Genomic DNA, 19,788 nt, shown 5'->3' on the forward strand with positions numbered 1-19,788 from the left:
TAAACGAAAGGTATTTTTACAACCTGCTCCAGCGAAGTATAAACGGCCTATGGAATAAACACCTTCAACCTCGAAAATAGAAATCAACAAATTTATGGAATTTTCTTTGAAATTTCGTAACCCAGATTTTTATTAAATTAAAACTAAATATAACATTTGCTGACTTGTTTACCTGTCGAATACACACACACACATTATATATATATATATATATATATATATATATATATATATATATATATATAACTTTCTGTCAGATATTTATTTGAAATTAAATTTTTGTGAAACTAACCGCCCCCCTCCCTCTAATATTGTTTTTGCTTCTGTCAAGTCTTCAGTATGTTCACACATAATTTTCCTTATCCCTACAATTAATTCAAAGTTCGAATGGCAACCCTCCCCATATTCTCATTGCATAGAAACCCTCTTAAAACCACACATAATCATCTTAAAAAAAATAAAACAAAAAGCATACAGGATTTATCTCCCATTAAAAAAAAAAAAAAAAAAAAAAAAACAGTTAACTGCCCTAAAAACGCTAGAATGACCTGTAATGAGGAATTATTTTACATTAAATTCTTAAACAATTTGTTTATCTTTTATTAAAGTTTTTCATGGCATTTCATACATAATTGCCTAAAAAGGTAGAATCACATTTTGGAGGGGTGGTCAGAAGGGGTTGGGTGGGGGTTAAACAAAAGGTCTTAATCTACAATAATACCAAAGAAATATTGCAATATATTCATTTTTAAATGGTCCTATGTTTAGATTTAAATTTTTTGTACATAAAGCACATTACAATTCAACTTTGAGTTTTCCAACTTTTTTTCTGTTTATGGATACATGGCATTTTTAAGGAATTGCAGCATATTTATGTGCATTTACTGCAGATTATTTGGAAACCATGAAATTTTGGAGATTTTCAGTCGCATATTCTGATTCCTTGTACAAAAATACACTTATATGGTAAATTTCATTGCTTAATCTTGTGTTTTAACAAAGATACATTTTTACTGAAAAAGTAGTGTAAAAAATGTGACGAAATGCATATGGTCTTAAAGAGGGGAAAATATCCAAACGTGTGAGGTACAAAAATAGTCATAACTTCCTTAATTTTAATCAGATTTTGAAAATTTAAAAAGATTCTTTCTTAGCTCATCACAAGTTCTTTCTATGTATACCAATATTGAAATATTTTAAGCTATTTCAATTTTTTCATGTGTATTGCTATTGCTAGCAGTGATGAGAGGTGTTATCTGGAACACACGCATGAGAGTGGTCTACGGATCTGAGGACTTCGCTCCCATCGACCTTATACGACTCTTCCGTTATCATTTGAAGGTTTGTATCAAGGCCGAGAGAGTTAGACTCTTCGTCAGACTTTGTTGAAAGGTGAGTGTCAGTTGCGCGTGTGTGTCGGGTGAGAGAAGCAAGTCTTGACTGGTTCTTGGATGTTCCTTAGGAAAAAGAATTTTGGGTAGCAGAAACCAACGTCAGCTCTGACTCGTTTTTAGTCCAGGTCACGATTTAGGCAAGAGTAGGATCATTTTTTAGGCTTCTGTGTTCATAACCTAACTAGTGTGTGATAGCGATTCATTAGGCCCTGTTTTAAGTTTGTCCCCATCTTTTTTTTTAAGCCCCATTCCCCTCCCCAATTAGTTGACAGATCGCTTGATTCGCCGGAGATGCAGGTTCCCTTTCGAAGTTTTCGTAAGAGGTGTTTAAAATGAAGCGTTCGGACCTGCATCACCCTTTCGACTGGCGAATCGGCGCATCTGCCACAGTTTAGCAATGGGGGTTGGGAATTGTGTCTTTTATTGTAAATATTTCATCTTTATTTTGTACATAAAATTTTTACTTTCCCAACCCCCCCCTTTTCTTATGGGTTTTAATTAGGTTATCATGGTATGATGTTCTTATGGTGACTGACGAAGGGTTTATATGCTGATAAATGTATAGTATGAATGTGGTATTGTGGTGGAAGTAGAGTGAAAGTAGGAACTAGTTAGGTTAGATTAGTTAGCATTAGACAGCAAAGACCCCCCCCCCTCGAATGTTCGGCCTTGTGCCAAATTTTTCTATTTTTTACTTTTGTAAAATTTTTCTATTTTTTACTTTTGTAAAATTTTTCTATTTTTTACTTTTGTAAAATTTTTCTATTTTTTACTTTTGTAAAATTTTTCTATTTTTTACTTTTGTAAAATTTTTCTATTTTTTACTTTTGTAAAATTTTTCTATTTTTTACTTTTGTAAAATTTTTCTATTTTTTACTTTTGTAAAATTTCGAAAATAAATTACTTCATTCCTTTCTTTTTATGTTACTGTGGTTACAAGACCTGAGAAGAAGGTCGCGAAGAAGATTGTATTTTTTTCGCAACCTCACTTCAGGTTAGCTACTCTCAGTTATGACTTTTTCCCAACACTTTTTTTTTTTTTTTACATAGGCATCACCACATTATCAAGGCCCAGAGGCCACTCAAGGATAAGGGTTAAAGAGTGTACAGTAGAAATTGGTCAATATAGTAATAATTAGTAATGAAAATTTGGTAAAGTTGATAACTTATATGGAACGGATCATCAAGAACTTATTAACTTTAGACTTGAACACAACCATATTGTAGTCAGCCGGAAAGCAGGAAAACGGAAGACAATTCCACAGGCGTGCAGATCTAAGAAAGAAGCTTTGTTCATGGAATCTACGTTTAGGTTTAGGTACAGATAAAGAGTGGGGGAAATTATTGATAGTGTTTACAGCTAGACGAGTGTTTCTTGTGAAAGTTTGGCGAGGGGGGACCATAGATTGAAGCTCAGTTGAACACTTTCCATGAAAATAACGATACATCAGAGACAAACTCGCAACATCTCTTCTGTGAGATAGAGGTTGCAAGGAGGAGAAAAGGACATCTCCTACGAGGCTACGAAGTCTATTTTGAACTCTATCAAGGCAGGCCAAGTCCTTTCTAGCAGCTCCTGCCCAGATGTGGCAACAGTATTCCATCCTTGGACGTACCTGGCTCTTATATAGATAGAGAATAGCATCAGCAGTGAGATATCTACCGGATCGATAGAAAGATCCCACCATTTTTCCAGCGGCCTTGGCAACAGATTTGATATACGTGTTCCATTTAAGATCAGGAGTAATGGTCAAGCCCAGAAGCTTGTCAAAACTTGAGGCCTCCTGAAGACGAGAGCCATTCATTTCAATTGATGCCAGATGTGGATTAGAATGTTGATGTAAAGAGAGAAGCTTGGTTTTAGATGCATTAAAAGTAACCAGCCACTCCTTTCCCCATTGTACTACGTGCTCAAGATCAGAGGAGAGAGAATTGGAGAGAACTTGGTCGTTTACTGTCTTAGATGTGCTACCATAAATGGTAGTGTCGTCAGCATAAATGTCTACAAATGATGTAAGGATATGATTTGGAAGATCATTAATGTAGATCAGGAAAAGAGTTGGGCCCAGGATGGATCCCTGAGGGACACCGGCATTAATACTATGAGCTTCTGATTTTTGCCCCTCAACTACTACTCTTATGAACCTATCAGAAAGAAATGATTTAATAATTGAGAAGACTTTTCCAGCTATACCATAGCTAGCGATCTTATGAAGTAAACCTTTATGCCATACCCTATCAAAGGCTTTAGATATGTCAAGAGCAATTGCCCTAGAAAGATTGCCACCGTCGAGAGATTTGCTAATCCTATGCGATATAACTGTAAGGACATCTGCTGTAGATCTAGCAGAACGGAAACCATATTGAGTGTCACTAAGAAGGTTATTTTTGTTGAGATGGTTGATTACTTCTGTATTTAACACAGATTCTAGCAACTTACTCATGACGCACAGGAGACTTATTGGCCTGTACTGAGAGGGGGATGAGCGATCACCTGAATTCTTAAATACAGGGCATACTGATGAGATTTTCCAGGGAGATGGGAAACTATTCTCCTTAAGACAACGTTTAAACAGTTTTGTAAGTATGGGCGCTAGTTCAGGTTGAAGTTTTTTGAGTACTATAATTGGAATACCGTCAGGGCCAGTTGCTTTACTCGAATCAAGGTTTTTGATTAGCTTCGCAACATCACGTACAGATATACGAATATCACATAGCGTGTTTTCTGATACAGGAGGAAATATTGGGGGTTGGCGGTCTTGGTCACAAAGGGTAGAATTAGCTGCAAAGTTCTTGACAAAGAGTTTGGCTTTGTCTGATGCTGACGAGATTACCTCAGGTCCATTGATAATAGTTGGATGGAGCACACGCTTCTGTTCAGGATTCTGTTTGCTATTTGCCAAAACTGGTGGGAACCAAGCCGCTGCTCAGCTACTTTGGACTTAACAGATTGAGCATACGTTGAGCTTGCGTTCCTTATTACTTTCTTACAATGGTTGCTGGCAGTCCTGAAAACGGCTTTAGTTCCCATACATCTATTACGTTTGAAGCAGTGGAAAAAGTGATTTCTGTGCGCAATGGCAGCAGCACATTCTGGAGAGAACCATGGCTGGCTGTTAGGTTTTTGCTGAAACTTTTTAGAGGGTATGAAATGGTCAATACCTACAATTAACCATTCAGTCAGGTCTAATACTATAGAGGACACATCCTTTTTAAACATGGAATGCAGAGGTAGATCAGATATAAATGTACGGAAGCTATCCCAGTCAGCCTTAGTGTATCGATATACTGTACGATGAAGAGGTACATTTGGGGACTTATTACATTTCATTTTTATCTTAATTGATACAACAGAGTGGTCGGAAGATCCAAGAGGCGACAGAACAGAAACTGAACATAGTTCAGGGCAAGTTGTGAGAAAAAGGTCTAGTAGGCTCGCATACTGGCCGTCATTATCGGGCACACGGGTAGGTTCCTGAACAATCTGAGTGAGGTCATAGGCAATGGAGAAATCATGACAGAACCGCCCCTCATCATCGGTCTTGTTTGAGTGGGTCAACCATTCGACGTTGTGAACATTGAAGTCTCCACATACGTGAATGTTAGCTGAAGGATAAGTAGAAAGGACTTGGTCAATTTTCTCAGATATGCTTTGAAAGATAGTAACTCCGCTGTTGTGGGGGCGATAGAGAGTAAATATAAATGCAGTAGTGTGAGCTAAAGCAACCCGGAAGCACATATAGGGTAAGTTAGGATCTTCCCTGGAGATGTCCCTCCCACATAGAAAGCTATCTTTAATATAGGCACATATTCCATGCCCATGGCGATCTTGGGGGTCTGATTTAGAAGTTAAGTTAGAGTATCCTGTAATTGCAAACTTCATCTAGGGAAATAGCCTGTCCAATGTCAGTTTCACTTAAAAATAAAAGGTCTGGTTTAGTCTCCTGTAATTGGGTTTCAACCTCTGGAAGGTTAGAACGAAGACCCCTGATGTTGGAGAAGGAGACATGGTAGTAGGGGTCAACGTTGGAAGTTGGAGAACCGGGTTTAATCGTGTATTTTTTCTTGAAACTTGTCATGATGAAATTTTGGAATTTGTGGACTAGGTCGTCAGATTTACTTAGAGCAGGACAGAGAGGGGAAACTAAGAGAGAAAAAGAAACGAAGAATTTTTTTTTTTTTTTTTTTTTTGTAGCACATGATAAGGTAAAGCCGTAACAATTACCCACTAGTATGGCATCGAGAGGCCCCACCAGAAGCTACTGCATGGTCCAGATTCCATTCACCAAATGGCAATACAGCAGCCCCAGTACTTTGCACCTGCTGATAGGACAGCCTCCTTAGTGGTTAATCCAAGGTTCGGGTCCCTGACTATCAGGCGGATAACGTCAGCCCAGACAAAACGTTTACCTCCAGCACCCTTACTAGTGACATGACTACAAGGATAGACATAGAAAAAGAAAATTTCGACCAACTCTGCCAACTGTTCGCGCAAAATACTGCCAACCTAGAAAACAGCTTTTTCTTCTCCCTTTGTCAGAAAAATCACTCATTAAAAAATGAGGACTGAGGGACAAACAAGAAGAAGCGAGAGTAACAGGAGCTGCCGAAAACGCATCCACAATGCGTTTTCTACTCTCCATTAAAAAAAAAAAAAAAAAAAAAAACTATTAAGTATTGTACTTAATAAAAGTCCAACAGACGTGTTTAAGGGAAAGTATGGTGATAGATTCCCCTCTCACGAAATAAAAATGAGTACAATTAGGTAATCTATTTTTGCAATCAACTCGGTAGATAAATAAACATTTATGGACGAGAAAAAAAAAGCTAGCATTTAATACAACAGAAATACATAAATTAAATACTGAAATAAAATGTAGTTATTAATATTTGAATCTAAAAATAAAAAGTGCGAATTAGTAGAGAAAATCACTTATCACAACAACGCTTCCGTCTCCAAACTGCAAACTAGTGAAGAATTGAACTTTTAATAGCATTCAGAAGATTTTTTTTTTTTTTTTAAATTAACCGTTAAGAGAAAGCGTGATTTTATTCTGAACTTTAACTAGTCACGTTTTAAGAAACTTATGATATAAAAGAAAAGCAGATGGGGGGGGGGGGGGTTCTTCCGAAGTTAGTTGGTGACGTTATAAGTAATTGCGAGATAAGATGGGAGCCAGAAATTAGGGGTGGGGGACTGAAAATGATAATATAATGGATTGATTATACAATATTTAAGATCAACTTGGTAGATAAACATTTATGGACGAGAAAAAAAAAAAAAAAAAAAGCTAGCATTTAATACAACAGAAATACATAAATTAAATACTGAAATAAAATGTAGTTATTAATATTTGAATCTAAAAATAAAAAGTATTTTAAATTTTATTAATTTTCACGTGTTCTATTTTTCAGTTAAAAAAAAAAAAAAAAAAGTTGAAATTAATTACTTTTCCCTTATAATGGATTGTGCCAACAAAAAGATGATTGTGGATAATGTACATTTGATCAAATGAAAGAAAAGAAATGGACTTTTACATATTTATCATCATTAAAGAATGACATAACGACAGCAGCCTCTTTGGGGCTTGTAATGAATTGTAATTTCTGCAAAAATGTGAGAAACTTCGTTTCTTATACAAAGCTTCAAAAAAGATGGATTTATTTGGAGATGTCCGTCTTGTAGATCCATCAATTCTGTGAGGAAGGGCTCTATTTTTGAAAAAAGCCATCTACAATTGCATAAAATTTTCACGTTAATATTTTGTTGGAGCCTAGAATTACCGCATGCCATTATAAGAGGAGAAACAGGCGAGGCAGAGTCTCATACAATATAGTTGATTGGATGAGTTTTATCCGTGAGGTTTGTGAAGAAGATCTCCTGCTTGGTGGGATTGACGAAATAACCAACGAACCAAAAGTAGAAGAGTCCTACTTCTTTAAACGCAAATATAATAGGAAGAGTCAAGAATGGTGTCTGGTTATTTGGAGCCGTCTAACGTGGATCAAACCTGTGTAATATTACCAGAGTTGACAGCAGGGATCGGGACATGTTATTTCCGATAATTCTTGGATCCTACCAGGAATGCAAATTTTATTTGATGGATGGGCAGCATATAAAGGTCTGGACCATTTTGATCATGCGAAATATGACCATGATGTAGTTATTCATGAGGAAAACGTTGTTGACCCCTCCATACACATGCAAACCATAGAAGGTTTATGGTCCCATTGTAAAAAAAACTGAGAAAAGTTGGAAACAAAGAAACTTTTGGGACGCATATGATGGAATTCATGTGGTGAAGAAGGGAAAAGGGGGAAGTCTTTCCCCATATAATAAAATGCATTCGTTCGAGAATAATATTTATCTCTATATAAATAAAATGAACTCATTTTTTTCCCGTTTGATTTTGACCTTTATAGGATTAAAAATCAAGATATTTCATGCAAATATAATATGCACAAACGGCAGAACAATATCTGAGGTGTGTTATAGGCTTATTATTTCTCAAATTCCTCGATAATCTTAGATTTCTATACTTTTTCTGCTGAGAAGTCACGGCCAAAATCGGTTAAGATCAATGGAAGTGGTAAAATATTTTCTCTCTAATAAATTCCTCCTCCCCCTGCCACCACTTAACACCGTTTGGGGATCGTTCACAAGGAACAGTTGAGAAGAGAACACCGGTTTGGCTTCGTAGTTCTTTCATGTGAAGTCATTTAAAATCACTTAACTAAGCTGCAGTGCTCTGTGGCGTAGTTGTTAGCGTGCTGGACAATTCACATTATATTTTCACGTTCGCGCCGACCTACCGTAGTCGTTTTTTTTTTTTTTTTTTTTCCTAAACAACTGGAATGGACTTTTCTTGGTGGCCGAACTGTTAACGTTACAGATGTTTTGTTTTTTTTCACACTTTATTTTCCTACTTTTACTCATGACTCCGGGTTTGATCCTTCCTACTTACCTACCATAACATTTTTTAAAACTCCCCCACCCATCCCGGAAACAAACACTCGGGCAACGCCGGGTACCCCCGCTAGTATATATATATATATATATATATATATGTATATATACATTAATCACACAAAATACATCTTGACCTATTCTTTGTTTTAGGATTAAGTTATATTAAAAAAATAATTTTTCTTGTTTTAAAATAAAACATTAAAAAGCCCAAAATTATAGCCAGTTCTATTTACATTGTTTAAAATTAAAAAGGTTTGTGAACAATATTTCTTTCAAAGTTATAAAAAAAATCTATTTCTGTGGTCTAAAATTCTGTATATATTGTTTAAAATAAATAATTGTTTATCATTTAAAGAAAATGTTTTGTTTAAGAGCACGCATATTTTTGCCGCAAATTTTTAACATAAAAAATTATATTATTTAATATTCAAAAAACGTATTTGCGGAAAATTTAAATGCTATATTCGTTTTCAGCATAGTCAAAACGCCATAGAAGACGACATATCAAAGGAAAATATTCAGGTGGAAACCAAGTAAAAAAATTATCAAATTATGATTTAAAATTATAAAACATTCGGTACTTATGTATTTTTGTTACCGTGCTTAAATAATAACGTTATTTAAAAAGCCATTCTTAACATGGGGAGGGTGTTTTGTACCTATTCTGTACTTGAACCTTACAATTGAATAAAAAAAAAACTATAACTTTAATTAAACGTGCAAAGGTACTTGTGCATTTAACGAACCAGTATGCCCTGTATTTAAGAATTCAGGTGATCGCTCATCCCCCTCTCAGTACAGGCCAATAAGTCTCCTGTGCGTCATGAGTAAGTTGCTAGAATCTGTGTTAAATACAAAAGTAATCAACCATCTCAACAAAAATAACCTTCTTAGTGACACTCAATATGGTTTCCGTTCTGCTAGATCTACAGTAGATGTGCTTACAGTTATATCACATAGGATTAGCAAATCTCTCGGCGGTGGCAATCTTTCTAGGGCAATTGCTCTTGACATATCTAAAGCCTTTGATAGGGTATGGCATAAAGGTTTACTTCATAAGATCGCTAGCTATGGTATAGCTGGAAAAGTCTTCTCAATTATTAAATCATTTCTTTCTGATAGGTTCATAAGAGTAGTAGTTGAGGGGCAAAAATCAGAAGCTCACAGTATTAATGCCGGTGTCCCTCAGGGGTCCATCCTGGGCCCAATTTTTTTCCTGATCTACATTAATGATCTTCCAAATCACATCCTTACATCATTTGTAGACATTTATGCTGACGACACTACCATTTATGGTAGCACATCTAAGACAGTAAACGACCAAGTTCTCTCCAATTCTCTCTCCTCTGATCTTGAGCACGTAGTACAATGGGGAAAGGAGTGGCTGGTTACTTTTAATGCATCTAAAACCAAGCTTCTCTCTTTACATCAACATTCTAATCCACATCTGGCATCAATTGAAATGAATGGCTCTCGTCTTCAGGAGGCCTCAAGTTTTGACAAGCTTCTGGGCTTGACCATTACTCCTGATCTTAAATGGAACACGTACATCAAATCTGTTGCCAAGGCCGCTGGAAAAATGGTGGGATCTTTCTATCGATCCGGTAAATATCTCACTGCTGATTCTATTCTCTATCTATATAAGAGCCAGGTACGTCCAAGGATGGAATACTGTTGCCACATCTGGGCAGGAGCTGCTAGAAAGGACTTGTCCTGCCTTGATAGAGTTCAAAATAGACTTCGTAGCCTCGTAGGAGATGTCCTTTTCTCCTCCTTGCAACCTCTATCTCACAGAAGAGATGTTGCGAGTTTGTCTCTGATGTATCGTTATTTTCATGGAAAGTGTTCGACTGAGCTTCAATCTATGGTCCCCCCTCGCAAAACTTTCACAAGAAACACTCGTCTAGCTGTAAACACTATCAATAATTCCCCCCACTCTTTATCTGTGCCTAAACCTAAACGTAGATTCCATGAACAAAGCTTCTTTCTTAGAACTGCACGCCTGTGGAATTGTCTTCCGTTTTCCTGCTTTCCGGCTGACTACAATATGGTTGTGTTCAAGTCTAAAGTAAATAAGTTCTTGATGAGCCGTTCCATATATTTTCATTACTAATGATTACTATATTGTCCAATTTCTACTGTACACTCTTTATCCTTGAGTGGCCTCTGGGCCTTGATAATGTGGTGATGCCTATGTAAAAAAAAAAAAAAAAAAAAAAAAAAAAAAAAAAAAAAAAACTCAGCATTTGCTCGGCTTTGTCCGGCGCATGACGTCAACAGCCGGATAAAACCGAGCGTTGGCGATAAAAAAAAAACAACGCTACAAAATAACTGTACAATGAAATTGTAAAACGTAGAAACATAAAAAAAATTAAATAAGTAAAAAGCAAAAACCATTTGTTTTTTTTTATTGTTTGGAATTGTTTTGTTTTCAAAATAAATATAAAACAAGTATTTTTTTTTTATTTTTTCAATTTTTAACGTAAAAAAAAAAACATTGTCTGTCTTAAACACGTAAAAGTTAATTTTTTCAACTCTTTATGTCAAATAAATGGAAAAGCCTAAAAAAGGGGCAATAAAAAGCATTGGGGGGGGAGAGGAACAAGGGTTATTTGTACATTTTTTTTTTTTTTCACCAGAAACAAGGATTTCTTTATTAGTGGAAGGAGGGTTTCGGCGTTCCTATTTGGTACAGTGACCAAGAAACCCTCCTTTTCGTCGGGCTCGTATCCACCGAAGACCCAGACCGGTGTCACAAGTCTGCCGGCGGTTAAAAACGGACTCGTCGATTTCTACCGTATGGCCTGAGCCTCCAATCTGCCGGGGATTCCTCAGAAAATAATTACGCAGGAAAATTTTCAAATCCACGATTGTGTGGCGAAAACGTAACCCACATTCGCGATGGAGATTTTTTGTAGATGCCATCTCGAACGCCCATAAGTATATTATTTTTATTATACATGCGATGGTTAGGGATTTTGAGAAGAAGGTCTCAATCCTAATGGAGGTCCATCGACGACATGTTACACTTCTACACCTCCAACCGTAACCGTCGGAAAGGCTTGTTCTCTTTGCAAGTACACAATCCTGGCCAAAATGTAAACACCTTTTCTCTTCTGCCAACAATTTCCGTTGCTGGCAAAAGTTTAGTGCAGCCTCTGGGGTCTGGAGCTGGTCTGCAAGGTTTGTAATATTCATTATTTCGTCAGTTATCTTTTTAAAACAAAATTTATTTTACCTCTCTTCAAATAAGCGTTTCTTGAGTTGTGACACTCTTCCAATTGATAGCGAAATTCTCGTCTGCTTAATCGGCAATGCTCGGTTATATCCGACTGTTGATGTCATGCGCCGGACAAAGCCGAGCAAATACTGAGTTACGTCTGGTTCGTTAAATGCACAAGTATAGCGTGGATCACTCTCTACATTACTCTACCTTATTTTGAAAGCCATTCTTAACATGGGAATAGGAGGGTGTTTTGTAACAATTATGTGCTTCCACCTAATAATTTATTTAAAAAAGGTGCTTACTGTTTAAGATATAGTGAAACGTTCTGTTTAAAATTAAAAAATGTTGTAAATTGTAAAATATTGTAAAAAGTGAGAGAAAAAAGATATCGTGAAACGTTTTAAAATAAAAAAAGTTTATATATTATTGCCATGGTAACGTACCGGTGATTAGGGAAATTAGTTCCTTTTATGTGATAAAGGGTTTGAGATTATTTTTTCACCTAAACTACAGACCTGCCCGAGTGGAAAAACTAGGCGCTCCCAAAGCCGAAGTTGTACAACCATCACCCCCATGTGTAATTTCTATACCGATAGTTTTTTTTGGTACTATTGCAGAGAGTGATCCGCGCTATTTTTTAAATCGTATTTCCAAGTTTAATTAAAGTTTTATGATATGTTTTTTTTTTGTGCAAGTCTATAAATGGTCCACAAGTAATCTTTTTTACTATAAAAATCTGAAAAAAATCTTTATAATGTACGTACTTGTCACTGCATGAAAATGTCATATTCCAAAAATCACGTAAATCGATCAAGTAGTTTTTTTTTTTATTATTATTTAAGAAAATCAAATATTATGAGACATTTTATCGAAAAAAAACTTCCCACCATCTTGTTTTTGAATGATACACTGCTAGCGACACCTATTGGCAATGTTGGGAATATAAGACCAGAAAGGTGCAGACAATCGACTTTCCACACTATAGAAAAAAAACTTGGAAAATTAAGACATTTTTTTTTGAGGATGTTGAAAATGAAAATAACGTTTAAAATTCCAGCAAACGAGTAGTTTCCAAGATATGAAGAAATGTTAGTTTAAAGAAAGTGGGGTATCACTTTTCTATAATAATTTAAAGTATAATGTTCACCCACTTTATGGCAACCACTAGTGTAAAACTTGAATTTACATCGCTGAAATACACATTTGCCGAATATTTGTTGAAGGAGCGTCAACGTCTGGGTGCTCAATTTACATAAAATTCTTCATATCTTGGAAACTACTCATTTGTTGGAATTTTAAACGTTATTTTCGTTTTCAATATCCTCAAAAACTTATGTCTTAATTTTCCAAGTGTTTTTCTAGTGTGGAAAGTCGATTGTCTGCATCTTTCTTTCTCAACATGGCCAATAGGTGTTGCTAGCAGTGTATCATTCAAAAACAAGATGGTTTTTCTTCGATAATATTTGATTTTAAATAAAAATAAAAAACTACTTGATCGATTTACATGATTTTTGGAATATGACCTTTTCATGCAGCGACAAGTTTACATTATAAAGATTTTTATAGTAAAAAAGATTGGGATTGTATTACTGTACACATAGATTCGAAAATTAGATTTAAACAAAATACTGGTAGAAATTTACTCAATATATGTTACCGTGACATAACTTGACATATATTCGGTGGTTTTTTAATAGTATTTTGTCTAGTTTATTATTTATAACACCTTTTCCCGAACTTACTGTGTTAAAGAGGGAGTCGGCCGCCATTTTGAATTTTCCAATACATCGGTAAACACTGTATGCTTTTTGAGCTGAATAAACATGTTAAATTGAATAAAAACACGAAAATTATATCTAGTTTGGTAGAAAAGTAATTTATCTTGCCTTTGATAACATTTATTTGTTATATACTTCTTTTTTGACAACTTTTTCGAATCTATGTGTACAGTAATACAAACCCAAAAGATTACTTGTGGACCATTTATAGACTTGCACCGTTTTTTTTATTAAATTGTAAGGTTGAAGTATAGAATAGGTACAAAACACCCTCCTCTCCCCATGTTATGAATGGCTTATAACGTTATTATTTGCGTCTGGACCACTCTGCACTAGTACCGAAATTTTTTCACTGGATTATTATTGATTGGAGGTAAATATCCAGATACGCTACTACAGAACACCGACCACTCTAATTTGTTTTTTTATAGGTAATTGAGGTCGCTGACAACGAATCTGATAGTCAAACTTGGGGCAAATTTACCGTTTGCATGGTATTAACCCCCGAACAACTTTCCACCATTTTGCAGCTTCCGTTTACGCTACGCGCGCGCGCTGCAGCATGAACTACGGCTTGCTTCACCTAGCAAACTGCCTTCTCACATGGCGTACCAATCAAAAAATTACGGACTGACATTTTTTTAATGACTTACAGTTAAAGAAAAGTACAACAAATTGGGGGACTTTTTTTTTTTTTTGTCTCGCGTAGTTTTTAATGTGGTTTACAAAAACATAAGCACCAAACATCTTTGTTTTTCATTCTTTTTTTGCGGGAGGGGGATTCAATTATAGAACTTATGTGGCTTAATAAATGCTTTTGCAATTTAGTTAAACGTTTTGGATAACCTTTACGGAGATGGTCCCAACGTCCGCCTCGTTCTGAGCTCGGGGAGAGGCCGTCTGACGTAGGCGGTGTCGAGGCAGAAAATTACCCCTTCAATAAAGTGCCCAGTTGTTAATAATTAGAATTTTTATTTTTTTATTTTAAATAGTTCAAATAATTAGAATTTTACACAATAAACAGTTCAAATTATTAGAATTTTACAAAATAAACAGTTCAAATTTTTGATAATTCAACAGTTCAAATAATTGAAATTTTACAAAATAAACAGTTCAAATAATTAGAATTTAAAAACAAAAAAACAGTCCACATGATTAGAATAGTTCCATGTGGTTAGTTAACCCTGTAAAATTCTGTGATTTGTTTCACAATATTTGTAAAAGCATCTGTCTGCGACATATCGCATATTTTAGGGTTAGGGTAATTTTCTGCCTCGACACCGCCTACGTCAGACGGCCTCTCCCCGAACTCAGAACGAGGCGGACGTCGGGACCATCTTCGTAAAGGATAACCAACGTTTTTCCGTCAGTAACGCAATAACGCACCGACATTTACCAATTAGAACACCATTTAACATTTTCCGAAGATTTTACTGTGTACATTGGGGGCGCAAGCGGGGGGGGGGGCGGATGTGATGTCATTATTTCGACATTTGAAAGGGGTGCTCACTTTTTTTTTTTTTACAACGTTCTGGTAAATCGGTCAACCATTTTTTTTCTTTCTTCTAAATACGGAAGTGTCTTCGGGAAATGGTCTCATGTTGGCGAAGCAATATATCGGGAGGCGTACGATATGAAAATTGACAACAGGATGGAAAATTATGAAACATTTCTCCAGCATGTTAGTGAAATTTATAATACTTAAAAAAAAAAATTAAAAAAAAAGTTTTTTAGCATTGCTACATTAAAATAAAAACATCCAGTTAGATAGAAAAGTGCTTTTGATAACATTTATTTGTTGTTGTTTTTTTGACAACTTTTTCGAATCTATGTGTACAGTAATACAAACCTAAAAAACTAAAGTTAAAAACTCGAAACTTTATTTTCATAAACAATTAAAAAAGTCATGTTCATTCTATCCTTTTTTCTTTCTTTAAGAAACAAAAATATTTCTGACTTACAAATGCGGTAGAGGCTCATCATTGATGTCATTTTTACTTTCTATGGTTTTAATACCCGCGTTTTTTATTGGTTACAAAATGAGTGAAAATTTACCAGAACGCTGTAACTGAAAAGTGAGGACCCCTTTCAAATGTCGAAATAATGATTCCCCCCCCCCATAATCTTTAGTGTCCAATCAATAATAATTCAGTGAAAACATTTCAAAATACCTAGCAGTATAGAAATTACGCATGGGGGTGATGGTTGTACAACTCTGCCGAACTGCGTACAACATCGGAGCCGATGCGTACTTCGCTAGAGGGGGTCTCACTCGTGTACATCCGTCTCACATAGGAGATACTAGAAACATACTCGGCAGCCATTTTGTTCAAAAGATTAATTTAAGATACTAAAACAGTCTCATATCACTCTGCATTAGCATGTTTCAGGTGCTAATGCAGAGAGTGACTGATCCGCGCTATTTTTTAAATCGTATTTGCACGTTTAATTAGTTTTTTTTTTTTAATTCAATTGTAAGGTTAAAGTACAGAATAGGTACAAAACACCCCCCATCCCCATGTTAAGAATGGCCTTTTAAATAACGTTATTTCAGCACGGATCACTCTGCATGAGTACCAAAATAAATCTTAAAAATTAGAATTAATGTAAATGAAAGATGGTGCTAGTGCACTTACTGATTCGTGCTATTTTTTAAATCGTATTTCCAAGTTTAATTAAAATTTTGTTTTTTTATTCAGTTGTAAGGTTAAAGTACAGAATAGGTACAAAAAACCCTCCCCTCCCCATGTTAAGAATGGCTTTTTAAATAATAACGTAATTATTTAAGCACGGATCAATAAGTGCACTATCACGTATACGGAAGGTCATTTGGCGCTATAAAAATTCAAATACCATAAGTTACACTACATTAAAAATAAATAATTCGTACACACACACACAATCTGGATAAAAAGTCTCTACTTGATTAAGAGGAACAAAACAAACAATAGAATAAGTTATAAAAAAAAGTTACATATGACTTTTAAAGTCATATGTAACTTTTTTTTATAACTTATTATTGACTTTATTACATTATAAAGTCAATAAGTAATATTTCTATTACTTTTTATACAACTTTAATAGTTTATTTTGGAAGTATAATCCATAAAGAAAATAAACAACCCACTTTTAAAAGAGAAATTACAAGTTTTTTATATTTTATTCGCAGTTTCGTGTTAGGGGTGTCAAAAATTCCTACAAAAATTCTGATACACCTAGTACTGCACTAGTACCCCATTATTTTATTTATAATGGCCATATTTCACTAGTTTAGATAAGTCATAATTTGAGACTACTTTTCGAATGTGTAAGTTTTAGCGTCTCAAATTGTTTTGCTAACCCCCCCCCCCGATTTACTATTAATTAATTCAAACCGTTTCAATTTAATGTAGCTTCACCTAAAATTGTACTAGAGTTTCGAAATAGGACACTTAAAATAGAAATTAGTAAAAAGTATTTACTTACCCAAATGTACCTTGTCCAATTTTAGCAAGTTTTTCAAATTTAGCAACATCATCACAATAAGGATATTCTAAATCATCATATTTGTTATTGGTCATAACCGTAGAGGTGGATGCGGTCGCCATTATTTTTTTTTTTTTTCGGGTTTACATAAATTTTGTCTAGAAGATGGCTACAGTAGAAAATGTGAGAAAAAAAAACGAAATTCACGTTTGCTTTTACCAATCACCGATTTTCTACATTACAGATAGATTATACGATTTTTTTTGTTGTTTTTTTTTACCCAGAATGATACACGTGCAGTTTCAACGAGGTTGAGATGGGCACTAACTAAGTGAAAACCTTTCCTTTTCCGGAACTGTGCCGGTGACTTCCGGTGAACAAAAAAAAAACAAAAAACCCTTCGAACAAATAAATATATAAAAAGAGACTGGAGAGGGGAGGGGGTACCAAAAAGTTTTTTTTATTTGTTTAATTAAAAGTGTCCGTATAAGAAAACGTGCTGTGAACTTGTAAGCGTACACGGAGACAAATAATTGGTACTTGTGCATAATTTGAACCAGAACATCCGATCGACGTTCTTCGCCAATTAGGAAAGCATAACAAACCTGTTTAAAAAAAAAAAAAAAAAAAAAATGAAGGAAACATGTTTTGTTTTTTTTGTTTGTTTTTGTTTTTTTTTACATAGGCATCACCACATTATCAAGGCCAAGAGGCCACTCAAGGATAAGGGTTAAAGAGTGTACAGTAGAAATTGGACAATATAGTAATCATTAGTAATGAAAATTTGGTAAATTTGATAACTTATATGGAGCGGCTCATCAAGAACTTATTTACGTTAGACTGGGTAAATGTTCTCTTTTTTGGCGTAAAGTCGAAAAGAAAAGATAAATTAAATATTTTTCTTTGGGATAGCCGTTCGAGTGAAAAGTGGCGTGGAAAGCTAAGAAGAATGTTTTTTTTTTAGTTTCATTACGAGAACTGGCAACATAATTTGGAACTCTTGACTCATTTGTCTCCCTGCTAAAAATTTTAATCACGTTATTACGGTGTAGCGTCAATAAAATAAACCATTCGCTACTCATGCACTTATTGATTCGTGCTGAAATAATAACGTTATTATTTAAAAAGCCATTCTTAACATGGAGAAGGGAGGATGTTTTGTACTTTTTTTTTTTTTTTTTTTTTTTTTTTTTTACACTCAGGGATAAGGGTTATTGCAAGTACAGTACGTTAGTGAGGAGATTTGAGAAGTGTTTACTTAAGGGGGCGGTTCAATGAACCGCCCTCTTAAGTAAGTTATGGTAAATGTTTACTTTAACTACAACAGAACACCTGTAGCGTCTACCCCGGAACAAACATTTGACAGAGACTTTTGAATTGTCACCGTTTCCGGAGAGCTCTAAAAAAGAGGACAAAAAAAAAAAAAAAAAAAAACTTGGTGCCAAATTCGAGTGCCCTCGCTTCCTTTTTTTTTCGCTCGCTGACCCTTGAGGAGTTAACACGCGCTACTACTGCTGTGTCTGTCACATGTGCGCGACACGCGCCATGCCAGTTCTCGTAATGAAACCAAAAAAACATTCTTCTTACCTTTCCACGCCACTTTTCACTCGAACGGCTATCCCAAAGAAAAATATTTAATTTATCTTTTCTTTTCGACTTTACGCCAAAAAAGAGAACATTTACCCAGTCAGTAAAGATTTCTTTCTTTTCTACGGACACAAAAGAAACCACATGAGTGTGATACACAAAAGGGTAAATAAAATTACACTTCTTTTAATAAGCCAAGTCTGACTATTTATTTTCATTAATTTTTCTGAATATTTGTTTTTTTATTAATGTTTATAAAAACCTATTTTTAAGGAGCTGTTCGTCGTTTTGCCCGGCGATCAGCTCACTTCACTGGTGACCCCTTTTCGTCAGACTTTGGTAGAACACGCGAGTAGCTGGACATTCCCAATTCGGCAGTTTAAAGACTTTCAAACTAAGTTTTTCCCGAAACCTCAGGCACCTCCAAACAGAACGATAAGCAAGCGGGAAACGGCCAGGCCAGGTGGTAGGGGCGACCGATACCCCTGGCAGAAACCTCATTTGTCGCACCCTTTACGTCACAGAAAAGAACACTGGTACACGATTCCTCGTTGATACCGGTGCAGAAGTCAGCATAATCCCCAAGGAACTGTTGAAAGAGAAACGTACCCCGTCGACTTTCTGTCTACAAGCCGTGAATCACTCCTCTATTCCGACTTTCTGAGAAAAGTCGTTAACATTAGACCTGGGATTCCGACGCACCTTCCAATGGATTTTTACTATCGCGAAGCTGCCCATTCCAATTTTAGGAGCGGATTTCTTGCATCATTTTGGCATACTTGTGGACGTCAAATGCGGCAAATTAATCGACAATAGCACTGGACTTATCGTGCAAGGGAAGATTAATAGAAAGATGACGATAAGCCCGGTCATATTGAAGGATGCTATGGACCCATACACAGACCTCTTAAAAGGTTTCCCTAATATAACTCGTCCTGTTTTTAGCAACGATAGGGTTACACACGATGTTACCCACCACATCCAGACCAGAGGACCTCCTGTGAGCGCGCACCCGCACAGACTCAAACCTGACCACCTGAAAGTCGCCAAGCAATAATTTCAGCACATGTTGGATTTGTGTATTATTCGACCCTCCGACAGTAATTGGTCATCGCCACTCCACATGGTGCCCAAAAAGTCAGCAGGCGACTGGCGCCCTTGCGGGGATTATCGAGCACTGAACCGTCGCACAACTCCAGATAATTACCCCATTCCTCACCTCCAGGATTTTTCAAACTCTCTCCATGGTAAATCGATATTCTCCAAAATCGATCTCGTCCGTGCGTACAATCAGATTCCTGTGGACCCTGAAGATATCCCCAAAACTGCTATAACTACCCCATTCGGACTCTTCAAGTTTCTACAAAT

The 19,788-nt window shown here is 35.8% G+C and overlaps 1 protein-coding gene across 2 annotated transcripts in view; it reads right to left on the reverse strand.

Annotated features, from left to right (window-relative positions):
* The window catches only part of LOC145292006 (cyclin-dependent kinase 9-like), a 61,637-nt gene extending 44,436 nt beyond the window's left edge, over positions 1–17,201 (reverse strand). The window contains exon 1 of one of the 2 annotated variants that reach the window (XM_080137993.1): positions 16,834–17,201. In XM_080137993.1, coding sequence (XP_079994119.1) covers positions 16,834–16,955 — 122 coding nt within the window. In that variant the 5' untranslated portion in view covers positions 16,956–17,201. The remainder of the gene's footprint in view (positions 1–16,833) is intronic. The other variant, XM_080137994.1, reaches the window with a different exon arrangement.
* Positions 17,202–19,788: the final 2,587 nt, after the last annotated feature.

This window comes from Euprymna scolopes, chromosome 13 (assembly GCF_053919585.1).
Source record: "Euprymna scolopes isolate OS-2025 chromosome 13, ASM5391958v1, whole genome shotgun sequence".
Taxonomy (NCBI): domain Eukaryota; kingdom Metazoa; phylum Mollusca; class Cephalopoda; order Sepiida; family Sepiolidae; genus Euprymna; species Euprymna scolopes.